The 15,993-nt window shown below is 33.8% G+C and overlaps 1 protein-coding gene across 2 annotated transcripts in view; it reads left to right on the forward strand.

Annotated features, from left to right (window-relative positions):
- PolD1 (DNA polymerase delta) overlaps positions 1 to 15,993 on the forward strand; it is a 304,764-nt gene that overhangs the window by 275,481 nt on the left and 13,290 nt on the right. For both annotated transcript variants that reach the window (XM_068375427.1, XM_068375428.1), the window contains exons 21-23: positions 5,632 to 5,761; positions 6,500 to 6,639; positions 11,241 to 11,368. In XM_068375427.1, the coding sequence (XP_068231528.1) occupies positions 5,632 to 5,761; positions 6,500 to 6,639; positions 11,241 to 11,368 (398 nt within the window). The remainder of the gene's footprint in view (positions 1 to 5,631; positions 5,762 to 6,499; positions 6,640 to 11,240; positions 11,369 to 15,993) is intronic.

Consider the following 15,993-nt stretch of genomic DNA (forward strand, 5'->3'; position numbering starts at 1 on the left):
TACCAAGGAATATGGCTAATGTCTTAGTTTACAAGCAGAGCAAACTAATGTGCTCGCTTTCGTATTAAATCCCTACTGGGTGCAGGGTGCCGTTACTTTGTGAAACAAAGAAAGGAGTTTTGAGACAATGGAGATTGGCAAGAGCACAAGTTAACAGAAAAAAACATTAAGAAAAATCACAGCCAAACAATTTTCTAGTACTACATTCAAAATTCATATTTTTCCTAAACGGTTATTTTTTCACATTATGAATATTTCTTGAACAAAGATTAAGAACAAACCGAAGAAGTCCGTCTCTCAATAGAATGAGTTAATTTTAAGCCCTATTCTTGATCCATCAAAGACGACACAATATTCTCCAGTGATTTTTCGTACAACTACTATGTTCCCAATCACCAAGTGTTAAAATGTTTGTAGGTGGTTATATTCTAGGGAGAAGTGATTCTGTTCAATTACCTTTGCGTGGGTCTCAGCACAGCTCCTCGGGTATTGACAATAATGATGGCTACAATCACCAAGTGGCTATGCCTATCAGGCTTATGGATAGTATTGTATTTAGATGACTGATTAGTCTTCACCAAATTGTCCATCAATAAGCTTTCACACTGTTGTGGTTTGCGGACTGTGGCCAGATGTAGCACGCAGACTGCTTAGTGTCCGAATGCCGACCACACTCCAATGTTTCATTACACGAAAAGGAACGGTGGAATACCCATAAATCTGGGTAAAAAGTAAACAATCAAGAATGAACTGGGCATCACCCATTAATTTAGTACTGGGTAAGGGGACCTAGCTAGAACCTTACTTCCTTATTAATTTTTCTTGGGTTCCCCGTATTTCTTCTCAGTGCTATGCACTGAGTCCTAAATAAGAGGAGCAGTATGCTTTCTTGGTAAGATTTATTTTTTTGTAATTAAAGGTAATTCAACATTAGGAGAGGATATGAAAAACAAGCAATAATACTAAAGTAATAAAAAAATTCTAAATTGATAGTTGAGAAGGGGACATATTTGTGTAGTGGAAAGAAACGCTGTTTACAAAAACAAAAACAAAAATTTATTTTGAGAAAGAAAAAAATAGATACAGGGATGAAAAAATGTAGGTCTTCAATATTGAAGGAACTTTGACCCGTAATAACTTGACTAGAAATTAAAATTTAAAAAAAAGACTTACCATAGAAAACTATCTGCCCATGGGCACACCCTTACTATTAATACACTGTACTCACAACCTGGGATAATTTAAAGATGGTAACCTACAGTACAGTGGAACCTCTACATACGAATTTAATCCGTTCCAGAACCAACTTCGGATGTAGAAAATGTTCGGTTGTCGAAACGAATTTTCCCATAAGAATACATTGAAATAGGTTTAATCCGTGGTCGAGCCCAAAAACCTATGATAACTTCTTAATAAACTACTACACATAATTTTCCCATGAGAATAATGAACACTAAATTAGATAATAGACATGTAAATAAGAAGAATAGACATGTAAATAAGAAGAATTAGCAAAAAATGATAAATAAGAAACGGGTTTTTAGCGTCACTTTACCTTAGAAACTCCAGCGCAGGTGTTGTTAGTCTTGCTACGCAGAGAGGAGACGGACGGGCGGCGAGGAGGTAGAGAGGTTAACTACGATAAACGTACACTACCGTAACTTATTCTAACTTACACTAAGTGAACTTTAACATAACTTAGCTTTTTTTTTTTTTATAATTTATATTTTTTTTTACATTTTCTTTTTTTCTTTTTGATGATTAATTTTAATCACTTTCACTCTCTACACTTAAAATTGATTGAATTTTTTTCTCTTCACTCTTTGCTGTTTTCTTTGAACCACTTCCTACCTCTTCATCACGAGTTCGCTTCTTAGTTTTTTAAAGAAGCTATCGATAGAAAGTTGCTTGGTACAGCTTTTCAGAATGTTTCGAAAATAAGTTAGGGAAACATCATCAAACTGCGCAGCTACACGACAAACCTGCAATTTCTTTGGATGGTATTTGTCGATGAAGTCGACCACGTCTTGATATTTTCCTAACACCTCTTTTATTTGCGCGGAACTTATTGCAAGTTCACTCATACGGACGCCACGCTCATGCTTTTCAATAATTCCTTGCTTTACTTCTAAAGAAAGCATTCCCTTATTCCTTTTCTCACCACTACCACTACCACTTGCGAAACTAAGCCTTTTAGGACCCATGATTTTCGTAAAATACCGTAAAAGGATGAATGTAAAAAATCACGATTAAAACACAATTAATAGCAGAACGCACAGGGCACAACCACATAAAGCCAACGAGAACAGAGGACTAACCCAAGCCACGCTAATTGAGGGTCCCTCCGAGGTTGAAGTGCTGCCTTCTATTGGCGGAAATAAAAAACACATCAGGCGCTATGAGCACCGACTACGCATACGAGTATTGTTTACTTCGGGTGTCGAAAAAAAAATTCGGGTGTAGAGTAGGAACGTGTTCGAATTGTACTTCGCGTGTCGAAAAATTCGGATACAACCGGTACGACGAAAATTGCTACTTCGTGTGTCGAAATAAAATTCGGGTGTAGAGTCAAAAATTTGCTCGAATTTTACTTCGGATGTTGGAAAATTCGGATGTAGATACGTTTGTGTGTAGAGGTTCCACTGTATATGAAAATGCAAGCTACTGGACAGTATCAAAATAAACTTAGAAAAGATCAACAACCCTAGTACATATGTGTGTGCAGCATAGAATTGTCTTCCCCCTCCTTCAAACTCACTGGAAAAATACACAGATCCTTCGCAGGCATCATTTCATCACAGCCAGGCTAATTCACAATAATTTTCATTCCTGTCTAATATAGGCACATTTGGGAGTTTTCTTTCAAAATGAAAATTCAAATGTCTGCATAATGCTTCACATGGAGGTCAAAGGCTATGGTACGTTCATTTTATTTTCTTTATACTGTTTACTGAACAACACAGACATTCCACAGAAGCTAACTCTCTCTAAGTTTTTTCACATTATAAACTACACTCTTATATGCAAAGTATGTGTCTCAATTATGTTTTCTTGTGTTTTGTAAAGTGCAGCTTGAGTTAATACAAGAGTGCAGACAGCAGGTAAACACTTTCATTGAGGAAGGATATCACCCTATAATAAATTTCTAGCATATGATCTAACAGTGTGTTCAGGGCACCGCTACTCTCGGCAAGATTTGGGTTTATCACACAGCACTTGGACATTGCCAGTCATAGTCTGACCAGCGAAGTAAACTGGTGCAGGATTATGAAATATTATTCTCATGCTAGTTGGCATTGTTACTCCCATATTCAAATACTTGTAACAGCTATTCTCTCACACCTCTACTTGACCTCCTACTAAGTAAAGGATATTGCTGCCATTACCTGTTAAAAGAAACAATAACAGATTAGGTTATTTTTAAGGGGCCGCTTGAAGCTTATTAACTAAATCTTACAATTAATATTAATGACAATTTTGAATGTAACGTATTGTTCGTAACACAAACCATAAAGTTTTTTTCACACAAACCCTTATTCATTGTAACACAACATACCTATACCCCCTACAGTGCCATGCTTTTATGTTTGCTCATCAGAAATGGAAGAACCTGTTGCTTCTTCCTCTCCTGTTGGGGCACAGGAGCTTTGGGCTCCTTGGCTTCTGAGGAGTCCTATTTTCAAGCTATTGCCCCTTTCTCTACGGAGTTTTACACCTAACCGATCTCTCCCCAGGTTTGCGTGGGAGGGATGGTACACACGATGTATCATAAATTCTTCCTTCCTCAAGAAAATGTTTTGGGGTGAGGGTCAGGTGTTTACCTCACTTGTTCTTGTTTTTAATTGGATACTTTATGTATGTTCTTCAGTGACTTTTGGGTCATAGAACTTATGGCATTTGCTTCATTCCAACATATGATACATATAGCTGATAGCAGGATCGTAAGCTTCTATGCCTCGTACTAAAAACTCTTTTTAAGGGTTGGGTTTTGGTACAGCGCTGCTCCTCTTACAAAACTATGCAGAGGAGTCTGTCAAAGTCTCGAAAGACTGCTAGATTCGCCATTCTGTTCATCAATGACCTCTTCGACGTCTGTATTGTGGTATGAGCTCTGAAAAGGAGCATGTAACAGAAACAGTTGAACTATTTACCTTGTGACTTGAAGGTTACTATGGCTAGAAGAACAAGCGTAAGTTCCGATTATGTGGATGCCGATCATATGGTTTCTTATCTCCTAATTCCCGATTGCATGATTCCCAGTCACGGATACTATATTAACTACTTCTGGATAGAGCTCTTGGTCCTTTACTTTTCTTATTATATACTCAGGATGTGTAGTTTGGTCTTGAAAACAAGCTTGTGGCTTATGCTGATGATATTACCCTATTGGCACTAATATCATTCCTGAATGTAGACCGGTTATTGCCAAGTCTCTTTAACAGATTTAGCTAAAAATAGTAGTGGATGCAAACTTTCGGTGATGAGATTAACTACTAACAAAGCTCAAGTAATATTGTAAGTAGATCAAGGGTATTGAATCCTTCCCACACAGATATTTTCATTGACAATTTTTCATCAACTACTTGTAACTTATTTAAAATTTTATGCGTAATTTTTTATTGCAAATTAAAAACATATATGGTCTGAATCTTCTAGAATTTCAAAGAAAGGACATATTGAGAGTTGAGATTTCTTGAGCTGCATCTATCCTGAGAGACTATCTTAAATAAATTAGTTTGCCATCCATCTTTGGAATATTTGTAACCTGTATCATTAGCAAATGACTAATCTTATCTTGTAAGACGAAACCTTGCAGTCTATTAGATTCCATATTCTATTTCTGGATATGACAATTAGTCACTGTCATTCAATTAGCTCTCTTTGCATACTGTATGAGGAATTGGTTAAGACAAGTGAAGTCGAGAATTTGAACAAATGCTTAGAAGTCAAATATAATGCTTGGACACAGAATTGGAAGCATAACTAGCCTTAAATAAGTAAAATAGTAGATATGGAAGATGCAGGACAAATACAGGTAGGAAAGCCCAGGTACTTGAGATGAAATAAGATTCATGATGACTTATTCCTGTTGGAAGCTCAGGAAGACTACAGTAAGAGGATTTTTGGAATTCATATCACGTCCAGCCTTGTAATATTCCACACAGCTGAAGTTTTAAGATATGAAAAGCTGCCATTATGATGTAGGAATGAGTAGTAAATAAAATGGCTGCCAAGGTTGTTTAAGATATGTCTTATGATCTCTGGTGTGACTTTCCACTCCCATTATTATTCTCTTTCTGTTAAAGCTGGTAAGACGAGGACCACATGTTGTGAGAAAGGTAGAGTAATTATTGAATATAAATTTCTAACCCTGCAATTTGTAGTGTTCTCCCAGTTGCATGGAGGCATTGAATGGCTTCACATTCTGTAGTATTGGTCCATTTAGCTAAAATTTATAAAATCCAATATCCAGTATCTGATCAGAACTTAAGATCTACAGTACTTATAATTTGGTGAACTGCAATGTTGTAGCTTATTGATATACTGTACTCTTTAAATAAATCTAATAATTTTTCATTCCATTTTATCTCTTACCTTGTGATGCTACATGTACCTTTTATCTGTTTTCAGGATCCCATTTATGTATTAGAAAACAGCCTTCCTATTGACTATGAATACTATTTAACAAACCAGTTAAGTAAACCTCTCATCAGGATATTTGAGCCAATTTTAGGAGAGAAGGCAGAATCACAATTACTAAGTAAGTATTAAGTATTTTATATTTATATATGTTTGTGCACTTTTTTTTCAAAGTGACAACTGTTGGAATAAGTTTTTCAGGGTTGTTGCTGACTTGATATTTTTGGTTAATTGGAAATGGAAGTCCATCCCTTCCTAAAAGTGCTGTTTGGGCTAGTTTCAATATTCTTCTTTGGACTTGGTATATAAGTATTTTTATTCTTTATAAATGTGTAGTTTTGTTTTTTCTCTGTTAAAACCTTTTAATTTTCTTGGCCTTGCTAAGGAATGCCTTGGTTGTGAGCAAGCATTTAAAGTGCCATAGTTAAGTTATGTGACTGGAAACTGTCTTCGAAAATAAAAGTTGAATATTCTACATAATGCATTGAATTATACATTCTAGAAGAATATAAAAGGCTGATTAAACTTTCTAAAGCTAGATTTTGTGATAAACACAATATCTTTTGAGGTTAGAAAGCTCTTGTTAGCACCAGAGGTTTGAAGGGTGCTGTTGGTCTACAATTACGAAGCTTTCAAGGGCAATTATTTGTGTTGTCTAGATACTTACACCCTAACAGGGTCAGCTGTAGTGCGGTCTTCTAAAAAGATTTTTTTAGAACAAGACAGAATTTTTTTGGGAAAAGAGTACATCTGTAGGGTGACTGGAAATTTTCTGTATCAAAAGTGTTAGTTATGTTGATAAATTGAAAGTTTTGAAAATTTCAGTCTTATAATTTTGATTAATTTTTTTTCCTAACAGAGGGTGAGCACACACGTTCCAGAATCATCACCCACAGCAAAATTGGAGCAATGGCTAAATTCATCACAAAAAAAGCTTCATGTGTAGGGTGCAAAGTTCCTCTAAGTAGTGCATCAGATGCATTATGCAAACATTGTAAGGTAATTATATTTATGATCACAGCTTTCAAGAAGAATTTTACAATTAAACTAGTGGATAATTATAATTTTGGATTCTTTATGTAAGACCTTAAAATATATGATGAAGTAGATTATATTAACTTTCAAATTTAAATCTTTTTGGAGATTTTTATAATTAGGGATAAATACTCTTGACTCTCAAGCAGTGTTCCATACAGCTTGTTAGTTAATTCAAATAGATATTAGTAATGGGACTGCATGTAGTATACAGATAAATGTTTTACCTTTGAAAAATCTTGGAATTTTGTAAAAAAAAAAAAAAAATGAGTTATGAAAAAGTTTATTACTGTAATACAGGTATGTAAAAATTTTCAATAGAATGCATATTTTCTAGATTCTTTCATGTCTTAGGCTACCATATTGTTTAGAAGAATGGTTACAGTTACTAGATTTATGATACTATCCCTGTTTTACATATGAACAAAATCCATATAAATCTTGAAATGGAATATCCATCAATACAAATGATACATCTACCAGATGAATGTTGAAGGCATTATCCAAAATTTAAAGATTTCCCCTAGTCTTGCAATTCCTGAGAGAATCAAGTTCAATGTTTTATGCAAAATTAATGTATTAATCCACTACCTACCAGTTTTTTTTCCGGAATCTTACTCAAAATATTTTTTTATCGTTTAAAGTTTTTAAAGTAGTATGTTTGTTGTTTGAAATATATATACCATATATTTCCATGTAAAGAGCAACATTTTAAGACTAGTTTTGGATGAAAAAGTCAGGGTTAGCCAATTACACAAGAGATACTTTTGTGATTATGAAAATTTCTACTTTCTCGACCTTTGTTGTGTTGCTAGGATATTCTAATTGCATATTGTTCATTAATAGGATAGTAGTTTGGAAGGAATAACTCAAAATCATATAATATGCTCATTTTAATTACAGCATATAGTTTTATTTTCAAGTAAAATAAGAATATTTACTGGTAATTTTATCTTTATTTATTTTTAGTGCTCGTTCTCCAATGTGTGAACTTGTCGATAGGCTAGCCTAATTGTCCGTAGCTCAGAATTTTCCGTATTTGTAATTAATTTTTCTACTTATATAGTAGTTAGGAAAGATTGACTTAACAGCATATAATATGCTAAGTATAATCATATACTGTAGTTGTGTGTTTAAGTAAAATAAAAAGAATAAATTTTATCTTTATTACAATACTTCCGTCATCAAAAACACTTGTTTCGGACAACTAGGATTGTTTACAATATTAGCCAAGAGATGGCGGTAGATGGTTGTTGTCCGAAACCTTAAAATTTGCTGGTTACCGGTACAGTAGCTTTAGGCTACCTTGGTATACTGTACAGGAAAGCAATGATGCTAACAAGTTTAAATAAAGAAAAAAAATTTATTTGATAAACTTGAAATTAAAAACCATCCAAATTAATACTGCCATTTGAAATATTAAAGTGTCTCAAAAAATTCATCTGGACAGCATCGTCATGGGGATCATCTTCGTTGCTTTTGTTTGCACTACTAGCACTGTCATCCTCAAATAGTGCATTGTTCTATGTTCTGTCAAAATCATTTTAAATGCTTTTACTGTATACTTAAAAAATCAAAAGAAAGACTATTTTATATCATGCTTTGGAAAAACATGCCACCTAAACCCGAAACGGTTGCTTTGTTTATGTTCTGTCTCCAATCATAATGAACAGACGAACGCATTTACACAATGTATATAGGTTAGCTTTTGCAGCAATAGATATCTTACCAAGTATTGGTTATGTAATATTGATAATGTTATTAATGTTGTTTTATCTATTTTATCCGGAGAAATTCAAATGAAATTGAATAAGATGGGTTTTATTGCATGTTTTTCCTAAAAAATCTCCTACAACAAAATGTTTTGTTTACGTTTCATCGCTGATCATAACGAACAAACTAACACATTTACACATGCAGGTGATAACTAATGATACTAAGAGCTTTTAGTAAAGATATTATATGTGGTAAACTATTTATAATAAAAGTGTAGTAACATAAGGCTGGCCTTGAAATTGCTGTTCGCTATTACATGCAGTATATGATAAACAAAAATTTTATTAAAGGAAATTATGGGGTTCACCCTTTACATGGTGTCGCCCTTTACACAAGAATACATGGTAATCTGAAAAATATATCTGTATGACTAGGATGTAATTAATTTTGATAAGGAAATATAAGCCTATTTTTTCATCTATAATAGTTTTAATGGTCTTGTATTAATGTTCATTAGAAATATTGAAATTTTATCCTTTTGTTGTCGATAATGTTTTGAGAAATGATACATATTGGGTAATTCATTTCCTTTATTTGTACTGAAATAGGAACCCCCCCCCCAAAAAAAAAGAAAAAAAAAAAACTGCATTTTTTCCTATGGAACAGATATATTTACCAGGAATCATAAGCTACACATAACTTTCTTCTCCGTATTACAGTGCTAAAAAGAATATTGCAAACCTTTTGATTCATTCATTTAGATTTTATTAATTATGGTTGATCTGTATTAGATTCATAATTTACTGTAGCATTTGTACCATAAGTTATTTTCTGTTGTTGTATTACAAGATTTACAGACAATGATACCTTTTTCCATCAATTCCTACCTCATCTTCTTCCAAAAGTTATTACTATAATCTTAATCATTTATAAACCAGAATCACTGTAACTTATAAATATCATTACACTCATTATTACCTCTATAATGTTTGTCAATATTTATTATGCTTAGGTCGACGGAAAATGTAAAAAACCACGAGTAAACAAATACTGTAGCTCTTTAAAGTCTTAGTGATGTCTTTCATATGACCAATCCTTTGTTTGTATGACAGGTTAGTAAAAGGAAAGGTAGTAAAACGCATAGTAAAGACAGTAATGATTTGGGCTGTGTATTCTCTAATGTATCAGACTTGCCTGGGTACAAAAAAATGTGTTTAATAGGTAATGTTTGGCTTATATGTTTATAAGTTTTCTTGTTTAAATCAGGCTTAAGGTTAAGTGTTACTTTGTTATGTCAAGAAATTTATAAAAATATGAGTACTATATTTTACAGTAATACAGAATAGGAGAAAAATTCATCGGATTTGAAATTTTTACATTTTATGTTTTTGGAGCTTGTTACTCTGCCTCTTTTCGCAACATTTCTTTGCCAGAAGTAACACTTCAAGTAAACAAGTTATTTGAAAAAATAGACTCAGTTGTCTTGAATGGTAAATGGTGTAAAAGGAGATTTTTATTGAAAGAATTGGTTTTGGTGTAGTTTAAAATCACATTTGCTGGTATAGAGAAGTTGAAATGTTCAGAGTTTCTTTGATCTAGTCAGGTAATGTTTTCAGTTGATCCTATGACATCAAGTTTTAATTATTGTGATTTCCTTTTTAGATAAATCTTTTCCTAATTATATTGATAAATGGTATATGAGTGAAGGCTATTAAAGTCCTTTTTTAATTGATAAAGTTAGACTTAGGTGTTTATTTAGTCTACATCATATGGATAATCATCAATGTACCAGATACCTCAGCTATTTTTGAAGATAGAATGTTGGTCTAATATGTAGTCATAAACATTACTGTATATTTTTTAATTTGGAATGGATAAAGCTGACTTTGGAGGTGTTTTACTGTGTTTGTGTACAATTGTGGAATTTGATACTTTTATGCTTTCATATTTAGTATTCACTATTTTGGTTTGAATTTTACCTTCACGGTGGCTTGTATTAAAAGACATACAATAGTAAGACTTATGATTTTAGAGACTTTAAAGGCTTCTATATTATTTGAGGTTACCCTTGTATGTTATTTTTTTACCATATTATTCTTGCAATGCATCCATATATGCACTTTCTAAATATTTAATCAAATTGAATACATTCAGCTGCTTACATTTACTCATTGATTTGTACACAAAACTTTGATGAACTAGGCCATTGAGTTTCATAAGTACTGTGCTGTACAGGTTTATATAAATTGAAGATGGTCTACAACTAGTGAACTTTCTAACAACAAAAAAATAGTAATGGAAAGATGTCCATATGTAAGAATATTTGAGTAGATTTTTGTTGTCTTTTTGTTTTTTTGTAGTTTTATTATATGTAAATACCACCTAAAGCTGCAGAAATTTAAGATTATTAGATACAATCTTCATCATTTACAAACAAGATGTTATGATGTACAATGTTATTAATGCTTGTATTAAGAGATTTGTTGATATTTCTTAAATAGTATCTGAAAGTAATTTTTAAATTGTATGGTTATTTATACTTTAATTAAGTTTTATTAGAATAGAATATTTGTTCTTTAGCATTTAATTTGAGTTAGGCTTCAGAAGCTATAAGTTTTTTAAAGGTTTAAATAAGGTATAGTTGCCATCATAAGGTGTATAATAGAAAGATGATTTATTTTCTTTTCTGTTATTATTATGAGTAATTCATATTTATTTTAGGCAAGATTGAATTGTAATAATAGATAATTCAACTAGACGTTTTAGTTAGGGTAAGATGGAAAATATATATGGTATAGTACCTTGTAATATAATGATTCATAATTTTTATAATAATTTTTTCTTTCTAGCTAAAGGAAAATGATATTTACATAACCCAAATGGAGACACTTGGGGCATTAGAAGAGAAATTTGCAAGGTTGTGGACTCAGTGTCAGAGATGTCAGGGATCTATTCATGAAGAAGTGATATGTACAAGGTAAGAAATACTAGAACCTTTCAACAATTTAGAGAACATCTCGGTTTCTGTTTGACCATTTCAGAACCCTTTTTCAAACACAAAATTTGTATCTGGAATTGTTCCACTCAACATAATCTATAATTATCATAAATTATATGCAAATTTATGTGCGACTAACCATCTCAGGCCCCATGGTGTATGTATAGATACCAAAATGTTGCAAAAATGGTACACAATAAGCTAAAATGTTTAAAGCTATGTGTTGAGGCTGTTTACTGGGAGATATATGCAAGAGCTGAGTGTAGTTACCTTGGTTTCTGTATTATTAGGTTGCTGGCATCACATTCCTTGACTCACATAGGTTCCAAGAAGTCACAATTGTTATTCAAATAGCTAAGATTATTTTTTTACCAACCAAAACATTTCTTCTAAGATATTGTGTATGTGAAAGATTTATTCAAAATAGGAAGTGTTTAACATTGTGTTCATTTATGTACTGATTGAAATATGGTCTGTACCAATGAGATGGCTGATTTTATTCCTTTTAACATCACTAAAAGGTCTTACTTATAGTGCTTCAAAGCCCCAGAATGAGTGAATTCCCAAATTTTATGCATATTTGTATGGTATTTTCAAATATCACTCTCAGGGACCAGTCTAATTTCTGTGTCCTTGATCCCATGAAAAGCATGAATAATTCATTGTGGCCATATTTTTTTTGGAAATTCTTCTCCCAATTTTATTTGCGGATTACTTTAAGGTGCATTGGATTACCTTAAGGTGCATTGTTTCCCATGTCCTTTTTCCCAAGATAGATAGATAGATCAAATACGAACATCTAATGCAAATCGGTAACACAGTCCTCTCAAGTGCTCTTATAACCTTTTGCCATAGTATGGGCTGTAAAGAGAATTCAAAGGAATTTTCAATGAAGCCCTAGTTTGATAGTTCCCAGCAAAAATATGACCAGGTCATTTCATGTGAAGAGTAGCCTTGATTACAAAGAAGGATTCTCTGTGTGATGGTTCCCATTTTTTACTGCAAAGCCATTAAGCAGCTATTTAAGATATACTTGATGGTTGTCGTCGTAAGCATGTACTCGTATCAGAATATCTTAGTTTTCAGTCCCAATAGAAGGTTGAATAGAGAAGAGGGTCATAGTAGGTTAATTATTATTGAAGTGGTGAGCCTACTCGTAAAACCAGTTTGTGCCCTGAATAATCGAAGGCATTGATCACACTGAATCGTAGGAGGTGGTTGTGGTTGATTTGCTCTTTCTGCCCATTGCTGTCATTTAGTTAACAGGTTAGCTTTTCTATTCTCTTTGAAGAGGTCCGTGCCCACTTTAACTTTGCTTCTCCACTCGTTCCTGTTACTTGCTGAAGCTTCGAAGGTATTGGGGTCTATGTTAGCTTTCTTGAGTTAGTCTTTAAATCGAAGCATAGGGTGACCTTAAGGGCGTTCGCCTGTATTTAACTCACTGAAGAGTATTTTCTTTGGTAGTCTTGTGTCCATGCACATCACATGGCCAGACCATCTTAGGCGGTATTTCATAATCATGGCCTCGATGCTGGTGACGTTGGCTCTTTCCAAAACCGCCATATTGGACACATAGTTATTCCATTTGATTTTCATTATTGCTCGCAGTTTTTTCTGGTGGCATTATTCCAGTTTTTTTAGGTCCCTACTATAAAGGGTCCAAGTCTCGCATGCATATAGCAGGGTAGATACTATAATGGTGTTATATACCATCACCTTTGTATGAGTGGTTAGGTCTTTGTTCATGAACACCCTGGTGGATACAGTAGTCTCCCATATGCAGTGTGGTCAGCTTGTAACCTGTTTCCAATCTCTTTGGAGGAGGTGCTCTGGGTGGAAAGGATGCTTCCCTGGTATGGGAAGTGTTCTACTCATTCAATGGTGGTTCCATTCTTTGTGATGTTAGTTGCTGGTGGATTTTCCCCTGGGCCAATATCTTAGTCTTGGCCTTGTTAACTGTTAGGCCAAAATATGTGTAGACAGCATGGAAATTATTGACCGATTCTTGGAGTTCTGCTTGGGTGTGGACTACAGCAGCGTTGTCATCTGCATACTGCAGTTCTGTCCCATTGATGGTGTTGGTGTTGCGCTGGGATTTGATTCTGGCCAGTTTGAAAATTCCTCCATCTAATCTGTATTTTATCTCAATCCTTGGGTTGTTGTAGGGTACATCTTATAGCATGGCAGCTAAGTATAAAGGGAAAATGGTCGGTGCCAATACACTTCCTTCTTTTAGTCCACATGTGATTGGGAAGGGGGTTGACAGGTTGCTTTGGTGTATTACTTTAGCTGTCATCCCATCATGTAGGACTCTGATCATGTCAATAAAAGGCTCAGGGATTCCGAAACTTTTGAGGACACCACATGGCTGTTCTCGGTACGCTGTCGTATGCTTTTTTGAGGTCGCAGAAAATTTAGAAATATATGTTTATTCCGTAACTGGAATACAAACCACGCTATTTATTAGGGGTATTACTTTCGGCAAAGCCGAAATGACGAGCCATTAAAATCTAGCGAGGGTTAACTACCCACACCGCTAGTTAGCGGGGGTTAGGGGGGGTAGCTTGCTACCACTCCCACTCACACACCGGTAATTTAGCTCACCACTTTACTTTTGGCTCGGATGGAGAGCAGTTGTTTCCGCTCTTCCTAATCGCCTGTTCTGGACTACTGCCATTAATTTTTGTCTTACAGCTTCCTTTTTCTTATGTATGTATATATATATACATATATATATATATATATATATAGATATATATATATATATATATATATATATATATCTATATATATATATATATATATATATATATATATATATATATATATATATATATAGAAATATACATACATACATATATATATATATATATATATATATATATATATATATATATGTATATATATATATATATATATATATATATATATATATATATATATATATATATATATATATATACATATATATATATATACATATATATATACATATATATATATATATATATATATATATATATATACATATATATATACATATATATATATGTGTGTGTGTGTGAGTTTCCTTTTCAGTGTTTGTATTGTGCGTGTGATACATTACGACAGGTTCTGATGACACTTGCGCAAGACCAGGACACTTCCCTTCGTTGGGAACGACATCTCCCCCACTGGTCCATCGGTCTTCCCACACCGCTAGTTAGCGGGGGTTAGGTGGGGTAGCTTGCTACCACTCCCACTCACACACCGGTGATTTAGCTCACTTTACTTTTGGCTTGGATGGAGAGCGGTTGTTTCCGCTCTTCCTGCTCGCCTATTCTGGACTGCCATTAATTTTTGTCTTACAACTTACTATTTCTTATGTATATGTATATACATATATGTATATGTGTGTGTATATATATATATATACATATACATATATATATACATATACATATATATATATATATATATATACAGTGAACCCTCGCTACTTCGCGGTTCGACCATCGCAGATTCACCACTTCGCGGATTTTTTCCATAACCCATATATATACAGTAATATATATATATGTATGCATGTATTTATGTATATATGTATGTATGTATATATGTAGGTATGTATATGTGTATACATATAAATATATATATATATAAAGTATATATATATATATATATATATATATATATATATATATATATATCTAAAGTAGGAAGATGTGATGTAGTTCTAAGGGAAAAGTATGGGAAATATGTCTGGGTAATAAGCAAAGCTCTACCTCCAGTTTGTTTCTTCATTATGATCAGAGATAAACGTAAACAAAACATTGGTTGCCATTTTTTATCATGCTTTTTAGCGTGTTTAGGAAATGCATGATATAAAATCGCCTTTAATATTTGTGCCTGTTTTAGTTTAGGGTACTGTAGTACATGCATTAAGTGTTCTGTACATTAAAGGGTAGTTTGTTAACAGTACTACGTACAAGGGAAGGTTTTAAAAGTCTGAATATACATGTTGAATAAATAGGTAAATATGGTGTCACTACTTCGCGGATTTTCACCTATCGCGGCCGCGTCTGGAACCTATCTACCGCGATAAACGAGGGTTCACTGTATATATATATATATATATATATATATATATATATAGAAATGTAAATTTTCCCTTTCAGTGTTTGTGTTGTGCATGTGATACATATACGACAGGTTCTTATGACTCTAGCGCAAGGCCAGGACACTTCCCTTCGTGGGGAACGACCTCTCCCCCACTGGTCCATCGGTCTTCCCGTCGGCATATAACCTCTGACTCGGCTGCCGCAGGGGAATCGTCATCATCTGGACCCTCCTCATTCAACTGTTGTCTTCGCCTTTTCCCTTTTCCTACGGGAAACATGGATTACAGAGCGAACTGAATGTGGCCTCTCAGAGATTGACTACGGTCTTTTTCTTCTCAAGGCCATTCACCTTTCAACGACAGTGTACTAACGGAGGGAGTACCTTTCCCGTTTGCGGGTTAGGTTGCACCTCGATTGTTTTTCTCAATTATTTTAGTGAAATTATAATTGTTTGTAATTTTAACTTTTCAGTTTCTTTTCCGTGGGGAACACTTCCCTTCGGAG

Source organism: Palaemon carinicauda, chromosome 6 (genome assembly GCF_036898095.1).
Source record: "Palaemon carinicauda isolate YSFRI2023 chromosome 6, ASM3689809v2, whole genome shotgun sequence".
NCBI lineage: Eukaryota > Metazoa > Arthropoda > Malacostraca > Decapoda > Palaemonidae > Palaemon > Palaemon carinicauda.